The 15,223-nt window shown below is 42.2% G+C and overlaps 1 protein-coding gene across 1 annotated transcript; it reads left to right on the plus strand.

Annotated features, from left to right (window-relative positions):
* The first annotated feature begins 7,699 nt into the window (after positions 1-7,699).
* Positions 7,700-11,144, plus strand: LOC130699284 (inositol 1,4,5-triphosphate receptor associated 2-like). Its single transcript, XM_057521619.1, has 4 exons — positions 7,700-8,225; positions 9,089-9,313; positions 9,395-9,915; positions 10,050-11,144. Exons 1-4 carry the CDS (start codon positions 7,821-7,823, stop codon positions 10,414-10,416), a joined length of 1,518 nt encoding a protein of 505 aa, XP_057377602.1. The 5' UTR covers positions 7,700-7,820; the 3' UTR covers positions 10,417-11,144.
* The last annotated feature ends 4,079 nt before the right edge of the window (positions 11,145-15,223 follow it).

Raw genomic sequence — 15,223 nt, forward strand, 5'->3', positions numbered from 1 at the left:
ACATTCCCCAGACACCGCCGGATATCTTCAGAAGCTCTTCAATTATTCTGCCCTATGTAATGAGATGTAAATAGCCGTTAAAGATGATGCGTCTTCCCAGTCTGCCAGTTGGCCAACGCGTAAAGTTGATGAGATTTGCTGTTTTTCGTTATTCACAATAGCTACGCATCTTAGAAAGTTCCCAGTTAAAGTTAAACGCGAGGCTGGCCGGGGCTGCACTTTCGAAAATTCGACTCCGGAGGTAGCACGACGCCAGACGGTTTTGGCCTTCACGATTTGGCGACGAGTCGTGTAGTGAGAATGGCCTTTAAATATACGTATCCAAACACCATTTATTGAAGGTTTTGATGGCATGCTTTAATGCCCAATATTTATTTTCAATGTTTTGGAACCCCTTGGATTTTCCCCCCATTCGTCCTTTTGAAAATGACGTTTCATTGTGCGGTGAATAACAAGCGTGTGGGATTTTTTTTCAACAGGGGAAGAATCTTTCTCATTAAAGAATTTGACGAATACTCTTCGACAACATAAATATTCATTGGCCATCGGTTCTGGCCCTTCTTCGAAATTTGTTGCCCTGTCAGGCACACAGTGAAAAATATTGTTGAAAATCTTTTTTGAGGGGATTTCATTCATCGCAACCCAAAAAAGGTTTTGGTCTATTTGTCAATCAATTGAAGCGTTGCGTACGTTAACGTTTCGCTTTTATTCAAGCGTTCCCTTTCAAGACATATGCGTTCCCAATGTGAAATCGGTTTTTTTTATAAGCTCACTAGCCCGGCAAAAATAACCTTCAATTTAAACCAGAACGGAAGGAAGGTTTTTTCCCGTTTTATTGTACAACCAATGTGTTTTTCTCTTAACTCGATATAGAAGATATAATCTTTAACAAAAAGAATCGCTTACCACATAACGTATGGCTATAGGAAAGAAGTTAAAAAGCCAGCAGGCTTTTTGCTACTATATGGAGCTCGTAATACATTTCTGATATCGAGGATAAACCATACACAACGACGGTCATGAATCGTTTCGGCCTGAATGAACGTGAAAGTTATTGTTGCGTTTCGTCCTCGATTCGGGATTTGGATCAAATGGTTCAAAGCATGACTTTTTCATAATAATATGTTTCGAAGAGTTTTCCTTGTAAAAAAAAAAAAAAAAAACGTTACTCTTGAACGAAGGTCGAATCAAAAGTGGCGAAGATCCTCCAGTATCGAACCAGACGTCATCGAGGTCAAGAGCGCGTTGGGTGCATCTCTCCGAGCGTCTTTGTATATCGAATGCAAGTCTATTGATTCTCTTTAGACTCTTCTAGATATAGTATGTTGCTATTTCTTTTCTTTTCTTTTTTAAGTTATTTCCGCAATACAAGGACAACGACAAGTCAAACTTTCAGGCAGGGGTTCACAAATCGAAATCACGACACTGTGTGGTAACTGGGGTCATCGCGGCGGCAGGGCATGAAACGAACGCCAACAATCCAGTGGCCAGCGTTCATTTGCGTTTTTGACTTGGTAAATGAGTTTCAACTTTTTTGCCCTTGGCTGAAGAAGGAAAAAGGCTGATCATAGGCAAAGAGGGACCTCCTACCACTGTATACCAAGAAACAAAAGACTTGATTTACTGGATGGTCGGCAACAGGGTTCAATCTCATACAACGTGAGCGAGCGGCGTGAGCTTTGTTTCTGGCATTTTTTTTTTTTTTTTTTTTTTTTTTTTTTTTTCTCTTTTTCCTTTAGAATTTACTGTGAATTGTTTCATCCATACGGATGGGGTGGGATGACACCTATCCAGTAAAATTGGGCAACATCCAAGTCTTCTTCACGCTAGCCAACGCCGACGTTTTGGTCTCTGAAACGATCACATATCTCAACAACTCTACTCCCACACGCATAAACAGCAATATCTATTTTATGTGTGCGCACGCATTTACTTTTTTTTTTACGACAAGGGGAGGGTACATTTCATTTTCTTTATTTTCGATGTCTGTGTATCGTCCGCGATGGGCAGGCATTTCCCCCAATATTCTAATCAAAGACGAACCCACGCTATTGCTCAGTTCTTTTTTTCGTTGAAGGCCAACTATTATTTGGAAAGCTGAATTTCTTTCATCTTGTGTGTGTGTGTGTGTGTGTGTGTGTGTGTGTGTGTGTGTGTGTGCAGTCTGCAGTTGAAGGAAGAAACCTAGACTTGGGTTAGAAGTAGGCAAGATGCACAGAGAAAGCTCCCACGGTATTTTTTCTCTCTTTTTGTTATTATTTTCCGTGCTATTGTTGTTATTCTTCCCGCCGATTATGTCAAAAAAAAGCTTAATTGGGACATAAGTTTGTTGTTGTCGAAACAAACTACAAAAACGAGTTTCCGAGTTTTAAAAGATCGCTGTATGTAATAAAGTATAGTGCGGGAGAAAGCCACACAGGCGAGTTCTCTATTCTAATGGAAAACGACAAAGAACGAACAAAAAATTTCCAAAATAGGAGATATTTGTGTGGTTTACGGTTTTTTTCCCGCTGTCAAATTAACCAGCTGCTAAGGACTTTTATTTGGTCTTTTTTTTTCTCATTTTTCTTTGCCATATATTCCGAGTGTAATCAGGTCCTTTTTCTCTGTTCGACTGGAGACAGCAGCAGCTAGGGAAACAAAAAAGAAAGGAACGAAAAGGAATTACGAGTTTAGTCGTAACCAATGCCCAATAATCAGCTTGTGTAGTTCTGTAATTGCCTTCTGTATAGAAAGTAACTACGCGCCTCGTTTGGATTCACTTCAACGAACTGCGTTCATTTTTTTTTTCTTTGTTGTGCGTGGCTGTTTGAGTTTGTTCTTACCCCCCCCCCCCCCCCCCCCTTTAAACGGTAAATAGAAAACGAAAGGGAAAAGAGATTTGAAAAGAACACACACGTGTAGACATTAGGAAACGATGGATTTTTGCATCACGACAACCCCAGTGCAACTACATCCAAGGGCGACGATTTCCAGGGAAATTCAAGGTGGGAGGCAGGGTCTGAAAAAATTAATATGCAACTGTGTTGCAGTTAGTAAAGGAGATGGGCACCCATTTCCAAGTGTACAGCTTCAGTTTCTATCTGTCGTGCTCCAAGAATTCATGGGCACCTATAAGTGAACGACTTTCACTTGTCTCACTTTCAAGTGGCATTAAATGGAAAAATTCTTTGTTTTCTTTACTCTTGCATATGTTAACGGTATCAGACATTTTATTAGAAAGCCGATTTCTGACATTCCATGGTGGATTACATACAGCGCGTCACTTTCCATGAAATATTTCTCTTGTGAACTCGATTTTTTCTCCACTTCTCACCAGAAACTTCCGCGATAGTTTTTTTAACAATTGTTTTTTTTTTCACGTTTCAAAACCACAAGAGAAAAAGATTTTAAGTACGTGCACGTAACGAATTGTAGCAATATAGAAGTCGGGTAAAAAAGAAAAAAAAAATGGAGCGATTGGAGCCTTTTACATTTTTGTTTATCGTAATACACGAATGCCTTTTGGCTGGATGAGAATGTCAAAAATGTTTCGTAAGTGGCTCGAATGAATCAGCATTATTTAGCATCGTTCCCAACTGGGCTGACTTGTGTAATCTAAGAAGCTCGGCTTTTTTTTTTCTTTTTCCCAGCGCAAGTTAACTCGTACCTTTTCGTTCCCTTATCTCTTGTAACCTTTTGGCCTTTTTTCTTTTTATTCACTCAGTTATTATACGTTTTCTTGTCTAAAACCTTTCTCTGCAACCCCGTGAACAATTCAATCAGAGACTGGCATTTAGACAGTAATGAAAGACGTGAAAACGGTAGACCCAGCGTATAGAATGTCGGCACGAAGCCAAAGTTGTTTCACTACACCGGCCCGTGTGAATTGAGGAATTAAGACAACAATAGCTGACCATATAAAAAAAAAAAAAAACATCGTCTTTTTTTTTTTGTAACCCCCTTTTTTTCTTATTTTACACTTAAGTTGTCATCTTTTCGATCGTTACTGTTCTTTACTGCGCTCAACGTTCTCGATGAAAGTTTTATAATGTTCCATTCGTGACTACCGCATTTCTACTCATTTTGCTGTTGTTGTTTTTTGTTTTCCCACTCGCCAACGGGATGACCGTGCGCGAAATGTTCGGCTTTAGCACGTCAACGGTGTGGTCGAAATTGCGTACACCGGCTGAGTCGAGAACGCTCCACAATTCCCTTGAAGCGTGACGGTGAAGAATCTTAAATTAGAAACCCACTTGCTTAACACAGAACGCATAAAACGAATTTCTATTGGGGAAGGGTGTCCCAAACCGAATCCTGTATCCACCAAAACTGACGTACACGCTTGGATGTAAGAAAAACATAAAAACGAGACAGGCCCAGGTCGTAATGGAGTAGCGTTCGCGGGGGAAACGCCACAGCCGTCGAAGCAAAAACAGCAGGTTGTCCTATGAGAGCTCGTCAATAAATCATCTTTTGTATCTGTCGCCCAAGAGAGGTGGACAAAATAGCAAGGCAATTCATGTATAGACATTGTGGATGTGTGAGTTGCGAACCTTTGAATCCGTTCCATATCCCCTTCCCCATCCGTAATAGCTCACGTTATTTAAATAGTTTTTTGGACATTTTGTTATCGCAGTCCTTGTATCTCCTTTTTTTTAAGGCATTTTGGATATGTTTTTTTGTCTTTTATTCAAAATTTTCGGGGCTAATGTCCGAGAAAGCCAGCAGCGCTCAAATGGCTCCCAATGAAGAAAAAAAAAAGAAAGGCAATGTATGAACAGATATACAACCGCAAAGACTATACGTAGATGAATTAAAAAGACCAACTGGTCTTTCCGTTTCGTATCGGACCCATTGTTACTACAATTCGGTCTAATGAAGAGCTACGACTCTTTCACAGTGAGCCGCTCTTTCTGTCACTCTTGATAACGAAGAAAAATGTAGACGAAAGGGGGCAGAGGCCCAGTTGTGTTTCTTTCACATCAAAACGTGTGTCGTCGCAAACAAAGAAAAAGCAATGTGGCGTGTATACAGCGTCGACAGCATCAAGAAGAATTCAATAGTCGAAACGTCCCGAATGTCTTCGTGAAAGCGAAAATTCTGTCGAGTGATATTGATCGCTCCGTCGTTTACTTTGCCTTCGCCGTTGACTTGGCAAGACGTAAAAATAGAAATAGACAGCATAAAAACGAATAACGTATGTGCACAGTAGATATGTATATATGCAGAGATTTTTTTTTTTTACAAAAGCCCGATCGGGAGAAGAAGAAGAAGAAGAAAAAATATATTTATTTAGGAATGCACAATGTATAGCAAACGGGAGGGAGACGCTTGCGGCGCGGCTGCTTTCACTCGGATCGGAACCATAGTGCGTGAGCGCAGCATTCATATGGCCAAACAACGAGCAACAGGCAAGACACGCGAAGTAAAGTGGGGAGAGAAGAAAAAAAAAGGAATAAAAGAAACAAAACTTCCCGCTGAGAAGTTTGCTGCCCTGAGAAATGTTACGTCATCAGTTTGGCCGTTTTCGGATTTCCTCGCTTTTTTTTCTTTCTATCGAATGAGCTCTTCTCAAAACGTGTTTTATTTTCGCTTCTTAGTCGACGTCGTCCCACCAATGCGATCGTTTTCCAAAATCCAAGAAATCGTTACGTATTTACACGAGCCCCGCGACGACGTTCTTGCCGTGAGAAAAGAGCGGCCTGTCACAAGAAGACTGCCAAAACTGGAACGGGAAAAAAAAAAAAAAAATAATGCTAAAGAGAATAAAATGAATGGCTTTAATATAACACTCTAAACCAGATACATAAAACTGCAAAAAAAAAAAAAGTGGAAAAAAATCGTCTTTTGATTGTTGTATTCGTTCCGTGGTATCTCACGTCGACACAACTTTTTCTTTTGCAGTTTTTTTAACGCGTTCCTTCCTTCTTTTTTTTCCCGCGCTCCTCATTTCAACTTATACGATCTTCAACTTGTTTTTCTTTTTGTTTCCGTCTCCGGTCGGGACGCTGTCACACACACACACACGTTCACATAATCCGATGGCGGCGTTTTGCAGTCACGACACACATAGGCGCCATATGCCGAGTCAACAGAAAAAAAAAACAAGAGCCGGCTGCTATCCTGCTGCCCGACCTCGGTAATGGACGGACCGCTAGGTTATTTGAACAATGCGCGCTCTTTTTTTTTTTTAAGGATCCCTTTTTGGGGCGAAATATTCAGATAAAAGCAAGGCTGATATATATCCCTTATATGGATTGCTGTGGGTGCTATCTTGCGTACCTGTCCTTCTCCACTGTTCACCTGTCACAGCTGCACGGTGTGTCAAATGAGGCAAAAATAAAAACGTGCCACCATTTTTTTGTTTTTGTTTTTGTGTGAGGAAATGGTTTTATTTTAAACAGAAAGGGAATGTACAGTTATTATTTCGGTGCGATGTAGAATTTAATTTTTGTCAAGGAAAGTACGCCTCGTTGGGTTCTAACGACTGGGCGATTTAACCAAAGAAATGAAGCAAGAAAAAGAACCTGCCAAAATGGAAAGAAAGAAGAAAACGATTTTTCTTCAATTATGAAACCTCGTTTTTGTTGGTTTGTTTGGTTTTGTTTCGTCGAATGCGCTCTTAGTGATACGTTGCGGTACGAACTTGCGGGCTGTTTTTTGTTGTACTCGCGTCTTCCTAACGCCAAACCTCTTTCACGCCCACTCACGGGGGACTTGTTTCCTTTCTTTCGGGGGTTGAGTTTCCTGTTGCGCCAAAACGCCGTCGTGGGAAGTCGGAAAGGAAACAAACTAACGTTCACCTAGGCCCTATGAAACATGCGGTACCTTACAGCAGATACACCTCGGAGTCAAAGCGTGCATAATACACGGCGCCGATTTCCTAACACCCGCGCCCTTTTTTTTCTTCATTCGCACTGGGAAGAGAAAAGCAGCAGACTTTTGACGATCATCATCGCTAGCTCTCTCTCTCTCTATTTTCTCCTCTTACTATTTTTTAAGTTTATTTTTATCTTTTTTTTTGTTCCCCTTTTTTCATTTCATTCTGCTTGATTCTTCTATTTTTGACAACTCACCCACTCAATTTCAATTGAACGCCACATTACAATAAATACAAATAAAAATTGAGCGTATAGCGCTGGCGTGTCACGGAGGACGACTGTGCCACTGCTGTTGGATAAACCGGATGATGAACGGCTTGGCTTGTTGTTAAATCGTTGGTCGTAATTTTCGATTCAATGCCTTTGATTTCAGCATAGCCGGCCTCTTTTTTTTTTTTCCTTGCCTGTGGTCAATGCAGTAGCTGGACAAGGGAACGCAGTACGGGTTTTTTTTGCGACGTCTTATGACAGAGAAGAAGACTAATGGAACTTGGAGCAACGAACGTAGTGGGCCCTTCTTTTTTTCCGAGTGTACTTGTTTGTTGGATTTGAAAGAAAAACGACAGAGACAGAAGAGGATTTACACACAAGAAGGCGAGAAAAAAAAAAGAGAAGCAGTAAAGAAATGGGGAAATTATGAAAGCAAGAAAAAAGAGACAGGTAAAAGAGAGACAGATAAGAAAGAAAGAGTAGTCACTTTTTCTTTGACAGTGCAAAGAAAAGAAAAAAAAAATTTAGGCATGTCCGTGCATGAACGGTATTAACCGACGCACGGCGATGCATTACATATATACAAGTCTGCGTTGGGGACTAAAGGCTCAGTCTCGAGTGGAGATTGGTCGTGTACAGACGGGCGGTGCCATAGTGTGTATACGTTGAGCTTTCTTTTTTTTTCTTAAAAGAAAATTAAAAGGGAAGATTTTTTGTTTGCCGTGTTGTTCCGGATGTTCTCTCGCAATGGATAGGTCGCACACGTCGACCGATAACGGAGAAGTTTCATCAACATCCACCATGCCGGATTCGGCTAAAAGCGGAAATAAGACGTACACGTTAAAACCTGGCCGTAAATTTGGATTGACTGGCCAGCGACATAATCATCAGCAACAGGTCTTTGTGAATAGTTTCACTAGTGGTGGCAGCACTGCCGATGGACGCCGGATGTCTGTACGCGAAGAGCAGCGCAACAGCTGGATGTATTCGCTGTCCGAGCAGGAAATGGAGGACAAGTACAACGCTATTTGCTTAGCGATCCGCACGGAAAATCTGACCCTCGGTCAGCGACTGGAGCACCAGCACGCCGAACGTGATCTGGTTGAGAACAATTTGAGCCAGGAAGTGCGGGTCCTTCACTCACTTTTTCTCGTAAGTTTTGTGCGGCTGGGTGGCATTTTAAAAAATCGGATAGAGACGTTGTGGTAGGGCAGTGTCTAAACTTGCACCGTCTTTTTGTGACGGATGTCAGCGGCAAAAAAAAAACGACAGAAGCACGAACGTACAGTAACAATAAACATAAATGTGGAGCCACTTCCTGCGCGCAATGTCTTTTGCAATTTCATGTCAGCATGTCTTAACGATCAGAATTCACGTTGCGAGAGGTGTTCATACAGGCACAAAACAAACCGCTTTTGGAACAAAAATAGAGCAATCCACCGCTAACGTCCTCTCGTGTGCTTTATAGGATAAACTAGAAATTACCTGACCTGTTCTTGAACAGTACGGCCTATTATTCGTTTTACTTCGCTGCTCTCATGACGTTCTTTATCTTTTCTTTTGTCCCTCACAAATAATCGTTTTGCTTGAAATTCAGGTCGCTTTATACCATTCGTGTTGTTCTCGTTTAGTGTGTTTTTTTTTTCAGTTCACCAATTATTTCACTTGTAGTCAAAGTGGCAATCAAGATTTGAAGAGTTTTGAATTTTCCCTCGCGTGTAACGTAGCCAAAAATGTTGAGCTTGGTCCCGTCAATGAAAGATTCTAATTTGAGATGCGGTTGCTAGATGAAAGCCAGTTAGGGATTTTTGTTGTTTCATTCTTTTGTTGCGAACGAACCGTAAACGCTGCAACGTGACCGGCCCTTATTTCTCTTCTTTAAAGATGTTGTTATAAAAAATAAAATAGTCATAACAGATGCAGGGCTCTTTGTCTACGAGATGGCACTGATGATCTATGTTGTTTTTTTTTTTCTTTCTTTTGATGTTTACGATGGCCGTTTGGTCGGCGGGCAGACGCTGAAGCAAGAAGTGGCCCGGAGCCAGGCAAGCCCTTATCGCGACGGATTGAGCAGCGTCGGATGGAACGAGATCTTCATCAAAGTGGCCAACCAACTGGACGCGGTCCACAGTTCGGCGACGAGAATCAGTTCGTCGGCCGAATCGCTCGGCGCCGTTGAATACGAGGCCCGATTAAGCGCCGCCGTTCAAGTCCTTATCCTTTACGTCGACCACATCAAAGTAGGCACAAAGAATCACCTCCGATTTTTCTAATGCTCATTAAAAACATATTCTTTTACTCGTTAAAAAAACAAATTAAAGCGCAAATGGGAAAAGGAACATCACGAACTGGAAGAGACGAAACGGATCCTCAAAGAAAGTGGTGTCAATGTTGCTCAGTGCTTGGCTGCTCTACCCGATCGTCTGGGAGCGAGTGCCAATCCACAACCTAGCGGACCAGTCAGTAAAAGACGGGCCAGTTTCCCTGCAGCCCCCTTTCGCCGTATTTCACTCAAACCGCCTCCGCTGGTCCTAGGTAATGCACGACTGTCGACAACGCTGTCGGATCCATCAGCCAATAATGATTGCGTGTCGGCTACCGTACCGATAGCCGAAGAACGGGAAGACGCAGCCGAGTCTGACCACCCGCCACCTTCGGCGTCTTCCATCAAAACTGGCGACCATTGCCAACAGGAGGCTGGCAAAACGGCACTTACTCCGTCTCAATCGCCAGCTTATCTGCCGTCCGCACAATCAGCGCTAGCTACACCATCGGCCTCGACCGCAAGTAGCGCAAATGTTCCATCTGCTCCCGGCGTATCAGTCACGATTCGAAGAAGGGGGTAATTATTATTTGTTATTTTTCTTAAAAGTCGGTCGCGCTTGATAGATGTCTGTGGGACAGGCTAACAATCGTAGACGCAGTGGGGGAATCTTTTAGGTGTGACGTTTGATGATGAGTTTCTTGCACAAAAAGGGTCGGTGGCTTGAAGAGCCACAGTTGGAGTAGCGGCCATACCACCAGCGGATTGCTGGATCGTCGGGAGTCGGCTGAAGCTTCTGGACGACTGGTTGGAGCTAAAACAAGCTGGTTCTCCAAAGCGGGCCAATGGACTCGCCTTCAGTTGAAACAGTGGCGCAAGACTGCCGCTACCTATACCTCGTCTTACGCCGAGCAGTGGACTTCCTTGCGACAAAAGAGGCTGCAATTATTGCGTTACAGCGCTTCTGCTTGCTTCCTTTTGGCTGCATTGGTATCGATTGTCGTCACGTTTGTTCCGTCTTCGGGTACCCCGTCGCCGTACAACGCGACAGTCATGCCCGGCCATCGAACGGGCCGTTGAAACGTTACATTTTGAGCTTTATTCTTTTTTTTTTTTTTTTTTGTTAAATATTGTTTGATAAGAAAGCTATGGAGGAATTTTGACGTTGCTTTCATTGTGAATTTTTTTCTTCCCACTTCTGAAGCCAGAAGTTTTTGCGAGCTTTTTATATTATCTTAAACGTCTAATGGAATGGGCGATAAATTGGCCCGGCCAAACGTGTGTGTATTGTGTTAATGTCTATGATTAAGTTGAAAGCAGCAAAAAGCGGCAAGCAGAACGGGGGGACGTTCTATTGCTTTTAACAAAAAAAAAAGTTGTCTTAAAATGCCTGACCTATTTGGTATAATGCTGGAGGAGGCGAGACCGGCCCGTCTGGAGGGGGCAGTTCTACGGTTGCTGATAGCCGTAGCTTCTGTAATTCCAATAACGGCTACACAGTGACGTCGCTGAAAATGCTATTCATAGCTTTTTCTTTTGCTTTTTGTGCTCAGCTGTTTCAATGTGTATAGTGTCGGGAGCTGAGTCAAGATGCGATAGCCTTCCCCACTTCTTTGATTTGACCTGTTTGTCTCTTTGTCGTCCATGGGAAAAGTGCGTAGGATTCGTGATCGTTCAGGATGCGCTGCGAAGAATTTTTTATTTTTTTTTTTTTTAAGGGCTGGTTTGTACCAATTTAGAAGGAATGATGTTGATGTAGCGTTAGACACGCAGCTGTAATGTAATCACGCATTGTGAATTCAATATAGGAACACAACAAAAAAAATAACTTTGGTAAACAAGGATGTACATACAAGGATATCACGACGGTGTTTTCCGACAACACCTTCCGGGAATGTATTCATCATGTTTTGTTTTGTTTTTCCATTCAGGATGAAAACCAACTGAATTGGCCATGAGCTTATATTTCTTTTGTCTGTTTTTTTTTTCTATTTTCTAAGCTATCGATCAATTCGACACGCACTCCCATAAAGCAGGTTGCGTGTGGCAGTCTGTGATGACACAAACCTCGCACGCCCCATAGGCTCAAAGTCATCCGAGTCATGGTGGCCGGGAATTTTTGTTTTTTTACCATTAGCATTTCCCAATTGTTTAAATACCCTTTTCTGTTTGACGGACATGATACGCTTGACCAACTGAATTTTTTAAGATTGTTTTTCCCCGCAATCCTCCCTTCACTAACGTGTTCTCACGCGGCCAAAATTGGACGTAGCGTGTTTAACGAACCACTATGGAACTTGACAGTAATGTTATCGTCTACGTGTTACCAAGTGTGATCTACTTACCCTGAAATAGTCTTTGTTGCAATATGCAGAGTAAAGTATACAAACAGAATGTGTACACACATGTTCTTGAAGATTAAAACGGGAAAAACGAGGTCATCCTTTTAGGTATATAATTTTATTTCTCTCCTTCGCAATCTGTTTGTTCCCCTTCTCTTCTTTTCCAAATTGACAACTTAATACGGTTGATCCCCTATTTTTTTTAGTTTATTTACAGATAATATATTAGTATATAAGCCATACGAGTGTATATCTAAAGCAGTTTTATTCAACAAGTAGCATGACGCGCCGATATATTTCTGCTGGCTCATTTCCATCACCTTTTTTCTCTCTTTTTTTTTTAGCATTTATTATTATTATTATTTTTTTTTAATCTGTACAATACCGTATAGAAAACTGTGTGTATAGTACACGGGAAGGCGTAACTTCAGGACCGCCTTATCATCGCCAAAAAAAAAAAAATCGCAACCCACTCGTATTATTCCTATACACTTGAAGTCTTACTTTCTTTATACCGCCTTTGCGTATTGTTCAGCGTGCCCAGCGTTGAAGTCCCGGTGTTTCGTAGGCAGATTTCCAGATGTCGACCGGATACAAAGTCGAATGGTAACGACAGAATAACGTCAATCCTAAGCGGGATATGTGACTGGGCAACATCCAAAGCGGATGTCCTTAAAAACGCATGTTAATTGCCAAAATGTTGCAGATTGGTTGACATTGGCGATTCTGCAATGTTTCAAATCCTTTTCGTCTGAAGGATGGCGATGAAAAGGGTCATGTAATTGGAGTAGGCCATGGCACAGACGATGCTGAATATGCTCTAAAGAAGGAAAGTATGCAAATGAAGTTGCCTAAGTCGTTGGGCTGCGAATCGGGATTGGCGTTGACATCCAGCACGATGAGTTGGCGGTAAGCCAAGTCAGCCCCCAGAATCACTAGAATGGGCAATGTTAAGCAAGATACAAGATCGATCCGTATGTCCTTATGATTAGATGTATCACAAGGTACAATCCCCAGAAAAGAAAAAAAAAAACATAAAAAGGACATGCGCTGCTGATGGTTACCCAGTTACCTTCGTTTGAACACGAGAACAAAAGACATCGAAAAGGGACTTGATAACGTGGCCACGTAACACTGATAGCTGAAGGCGAGAAAGGAAGCGATAATGCTGACGGCTGTGGCAACCATCACAGTCAGTCCAGTGAACAGGCCTCGGTTGGGCGAGTAGCAATCAGCGTGAATAAACCGGGTGATTGCGTAGCAGTAATGAGTCGTAATTGTTACGATTCGAACCGGTCGTTCTACTGTCTTTGCCGTCCGGCCTGTTGTCCACTTTATACCAACGTTTTGCTCCATGATGAACCAAATGCCAACTGCCACAAAGAAAGAGAAAAGGGAGCTTTCGTTAGCACTTTGCCAGCGGCTATGTGGCTATAAGAGATTCAATTTGAAATATAAAACTTAATGGTCTTCTACGTTGCATTGTACACTTGAAATTGTTGCAGTGGTAAGCTTGAAAAGGGATCTGGTACTCCTATGGCAGATCATTCTGGGCGTGCATAATACGTACCTACTAAAATGCTATACTCGATACTAAACGGGTAAAGATATGGCGAGACGTGAAGAATGAGAGCGGAGAAGTCGCTGCCCTGGGCGCAGTGGTCCATATTGAAGACGGTGCCATTGCACAGCATCACCAGCAGGTTCGTGTGGTTAGTACATATCCTGCGTTCGTTAAGGGAAATTTGTGTTGGTCACTATAGCCGTGATTATTTTCTAAGGATCACACAGACAGATACCGGTAAAAAATGATAATAATGACACGCATATGAAAGCATGAACGAGAATTTATGGCCGTAAATTACAGAGCACGCGGAATAGAAGTGCGTGTACAGTATTTTCTTCAGAATAAGAACACACGAGACATTACACTTTTGTCAAGTGAAAAACCTCTTTTTTGGCATAAGCGAAATTCAATCGCCGAAGGGGGGGGGGGGGGGGACGATTGTGAAATATTAACCGATGCCCTTACCAACTCCTATCACATTCATTAGGCAGAACGTGAAAGTGGTGACATCCTTTAAGTTGACCGAAAAGATTGTGCCATCGAGTTTTCTCGGACGAAGCGAATCAGGTAGTTCCATCGATTAATCATCACCTAAAGCGTTTCTTTTAGTGTATCCATTAGCCTCCATTCACCGCTGATTTGCTTTAGGAACGCCTTCCTTTGACTGTGGCGAATGCACTCTATGACTGATATGCAAATATTTCGCGATCCTCACGCTTGAACATTTGACGAGAACGAAGAGCTGCTAGAAAAAGGACTAAATGGGCAGGTAAAAGATCATTGCGGTCCTGTCAGGCAATCTAAATGTACAAAAAAACGTCGGCAAACGAATTGCAGAGCTGTTAATCCTAATGACTTTTATGGCTGGTGTTGTAAAGAGGATTTAATGTACTTGTATCATAGGATCGTCGCTGGCCAAGTGTCGTGTTTGTCGGGCGAGCATCAAGCAGCTGTGAATTAAGTGTCCGAAACAAAATCCTGGTAAGAAAAAAAAATTGAAAAAGAAAGGAGAAACACTAGAAATTAGTGATTCTTTTATCGTCCTTTCTTTTTTTGAGCGTGTTCATTATGTGTTTTTTTTCTTTTCGTGTTCTTTTTTTTTTTTATTGAAGTTTTTTGTTTTATTTTATGGCGTTCAGTAAAGTAAATGTAGTCTATTCTTTTTGATCGCCTGCAGGTCCTATTTTGAAACTGCCAGAAAACGACCGTGCAGGAATGCATAACCACTGACAGCTGAAGAGGTAGACAAGCTTCGTTATCGAACGAATAAGAATGCAAACTCATGTCATCCACGTTCGATGCGGGATATTTCTGCCCGTTATGGCGTCGCCTTATACCAACATGAAGGATAACGTAACCAAATCAGTCCGCAAATGAGCAGTGCAAAAATGAACCTGTTCACAAGTAAAGCATCGCAGCACGACGGGACGGCCAAAAATAATGCACATTGCACGACATTTATAGTATAGCCTGATGAAACTGCTGATTGCGTTCTCAACCTGTACGGTTGACCTACTTTAGCATTGGTTGTATCGGCCGAAATCTAATCGGCCATACCAATCACCACACCCAAAAATTGAGCCTGTACGTTCGATATGGTAAAGAAACGGTAAGAAATGTGTACGTAAATTTTTCATATGATGACAGAAATCAAACGAAAACATTGTTATCCGTTTTGTTTTACAGGAAGATGCAGCTGATAACGCCGTGCACGAAAGGAAGGTTTCGACTGAACAGTACGATCCGATCACCCTCATGGACCGAAAGTACAGTACGTATCGTTTGGCATGCGAAGTACAGAACAGCGTGATTTGTATATCCTTGAACAACTCGCTGTGCATGAGCAAATGCGATGGCACATTCCGCAATGTTGTAATGGTCTTCCCGCGAAGGGGGAGGAGTATTTGACCTCACGATAGTTAGCCGCCGCTGGTAGCGCAACGGTGCCACGGCGCAGCCCTGAAAGGATACTCTCCGA

Source organism: Daphnia carinata, chromosome 7 (assembly GCF_022539665.2).
Source record: "Daphnia carinata strain CSIRO-1 chromosome 7, CSIRO_AGI_Dcar_HiC_V3, whole genome shotgun sequence".
Taxonomy (NCBI): domain Eukaryota; kingdom Metazoa; phylum Arthropoda; class Branchiopoda; order Diplostraca; family Daphniidae; genus Daphnia; species Daphnia carinata.

Excerpts from the sequence above, each read along its gene's own strand:
- LOC130699284 (XM_057521619.1), top strand. The coding sequence starts at position 7,821 with ATGGATAGGTCGCACACGTCGACCGATAACGGAGAAGTTTCATCAACA. Across the intron at positions 9,314-9,394 it reads TTTACGTCGACCACATCAAA|CGCAAATGGGAAAAGGAACA; the intron begins GTAGGCACAAAG and ends AACAAATTAAAG. Across the intron at positions 9,916-10,049 it reads GTCACGATTCGAAGAAGGGG|GGTCGGTGGCTTGAAGAGCC; the intron begins GTAATTATTATT and ends TTGCACAAAAAG.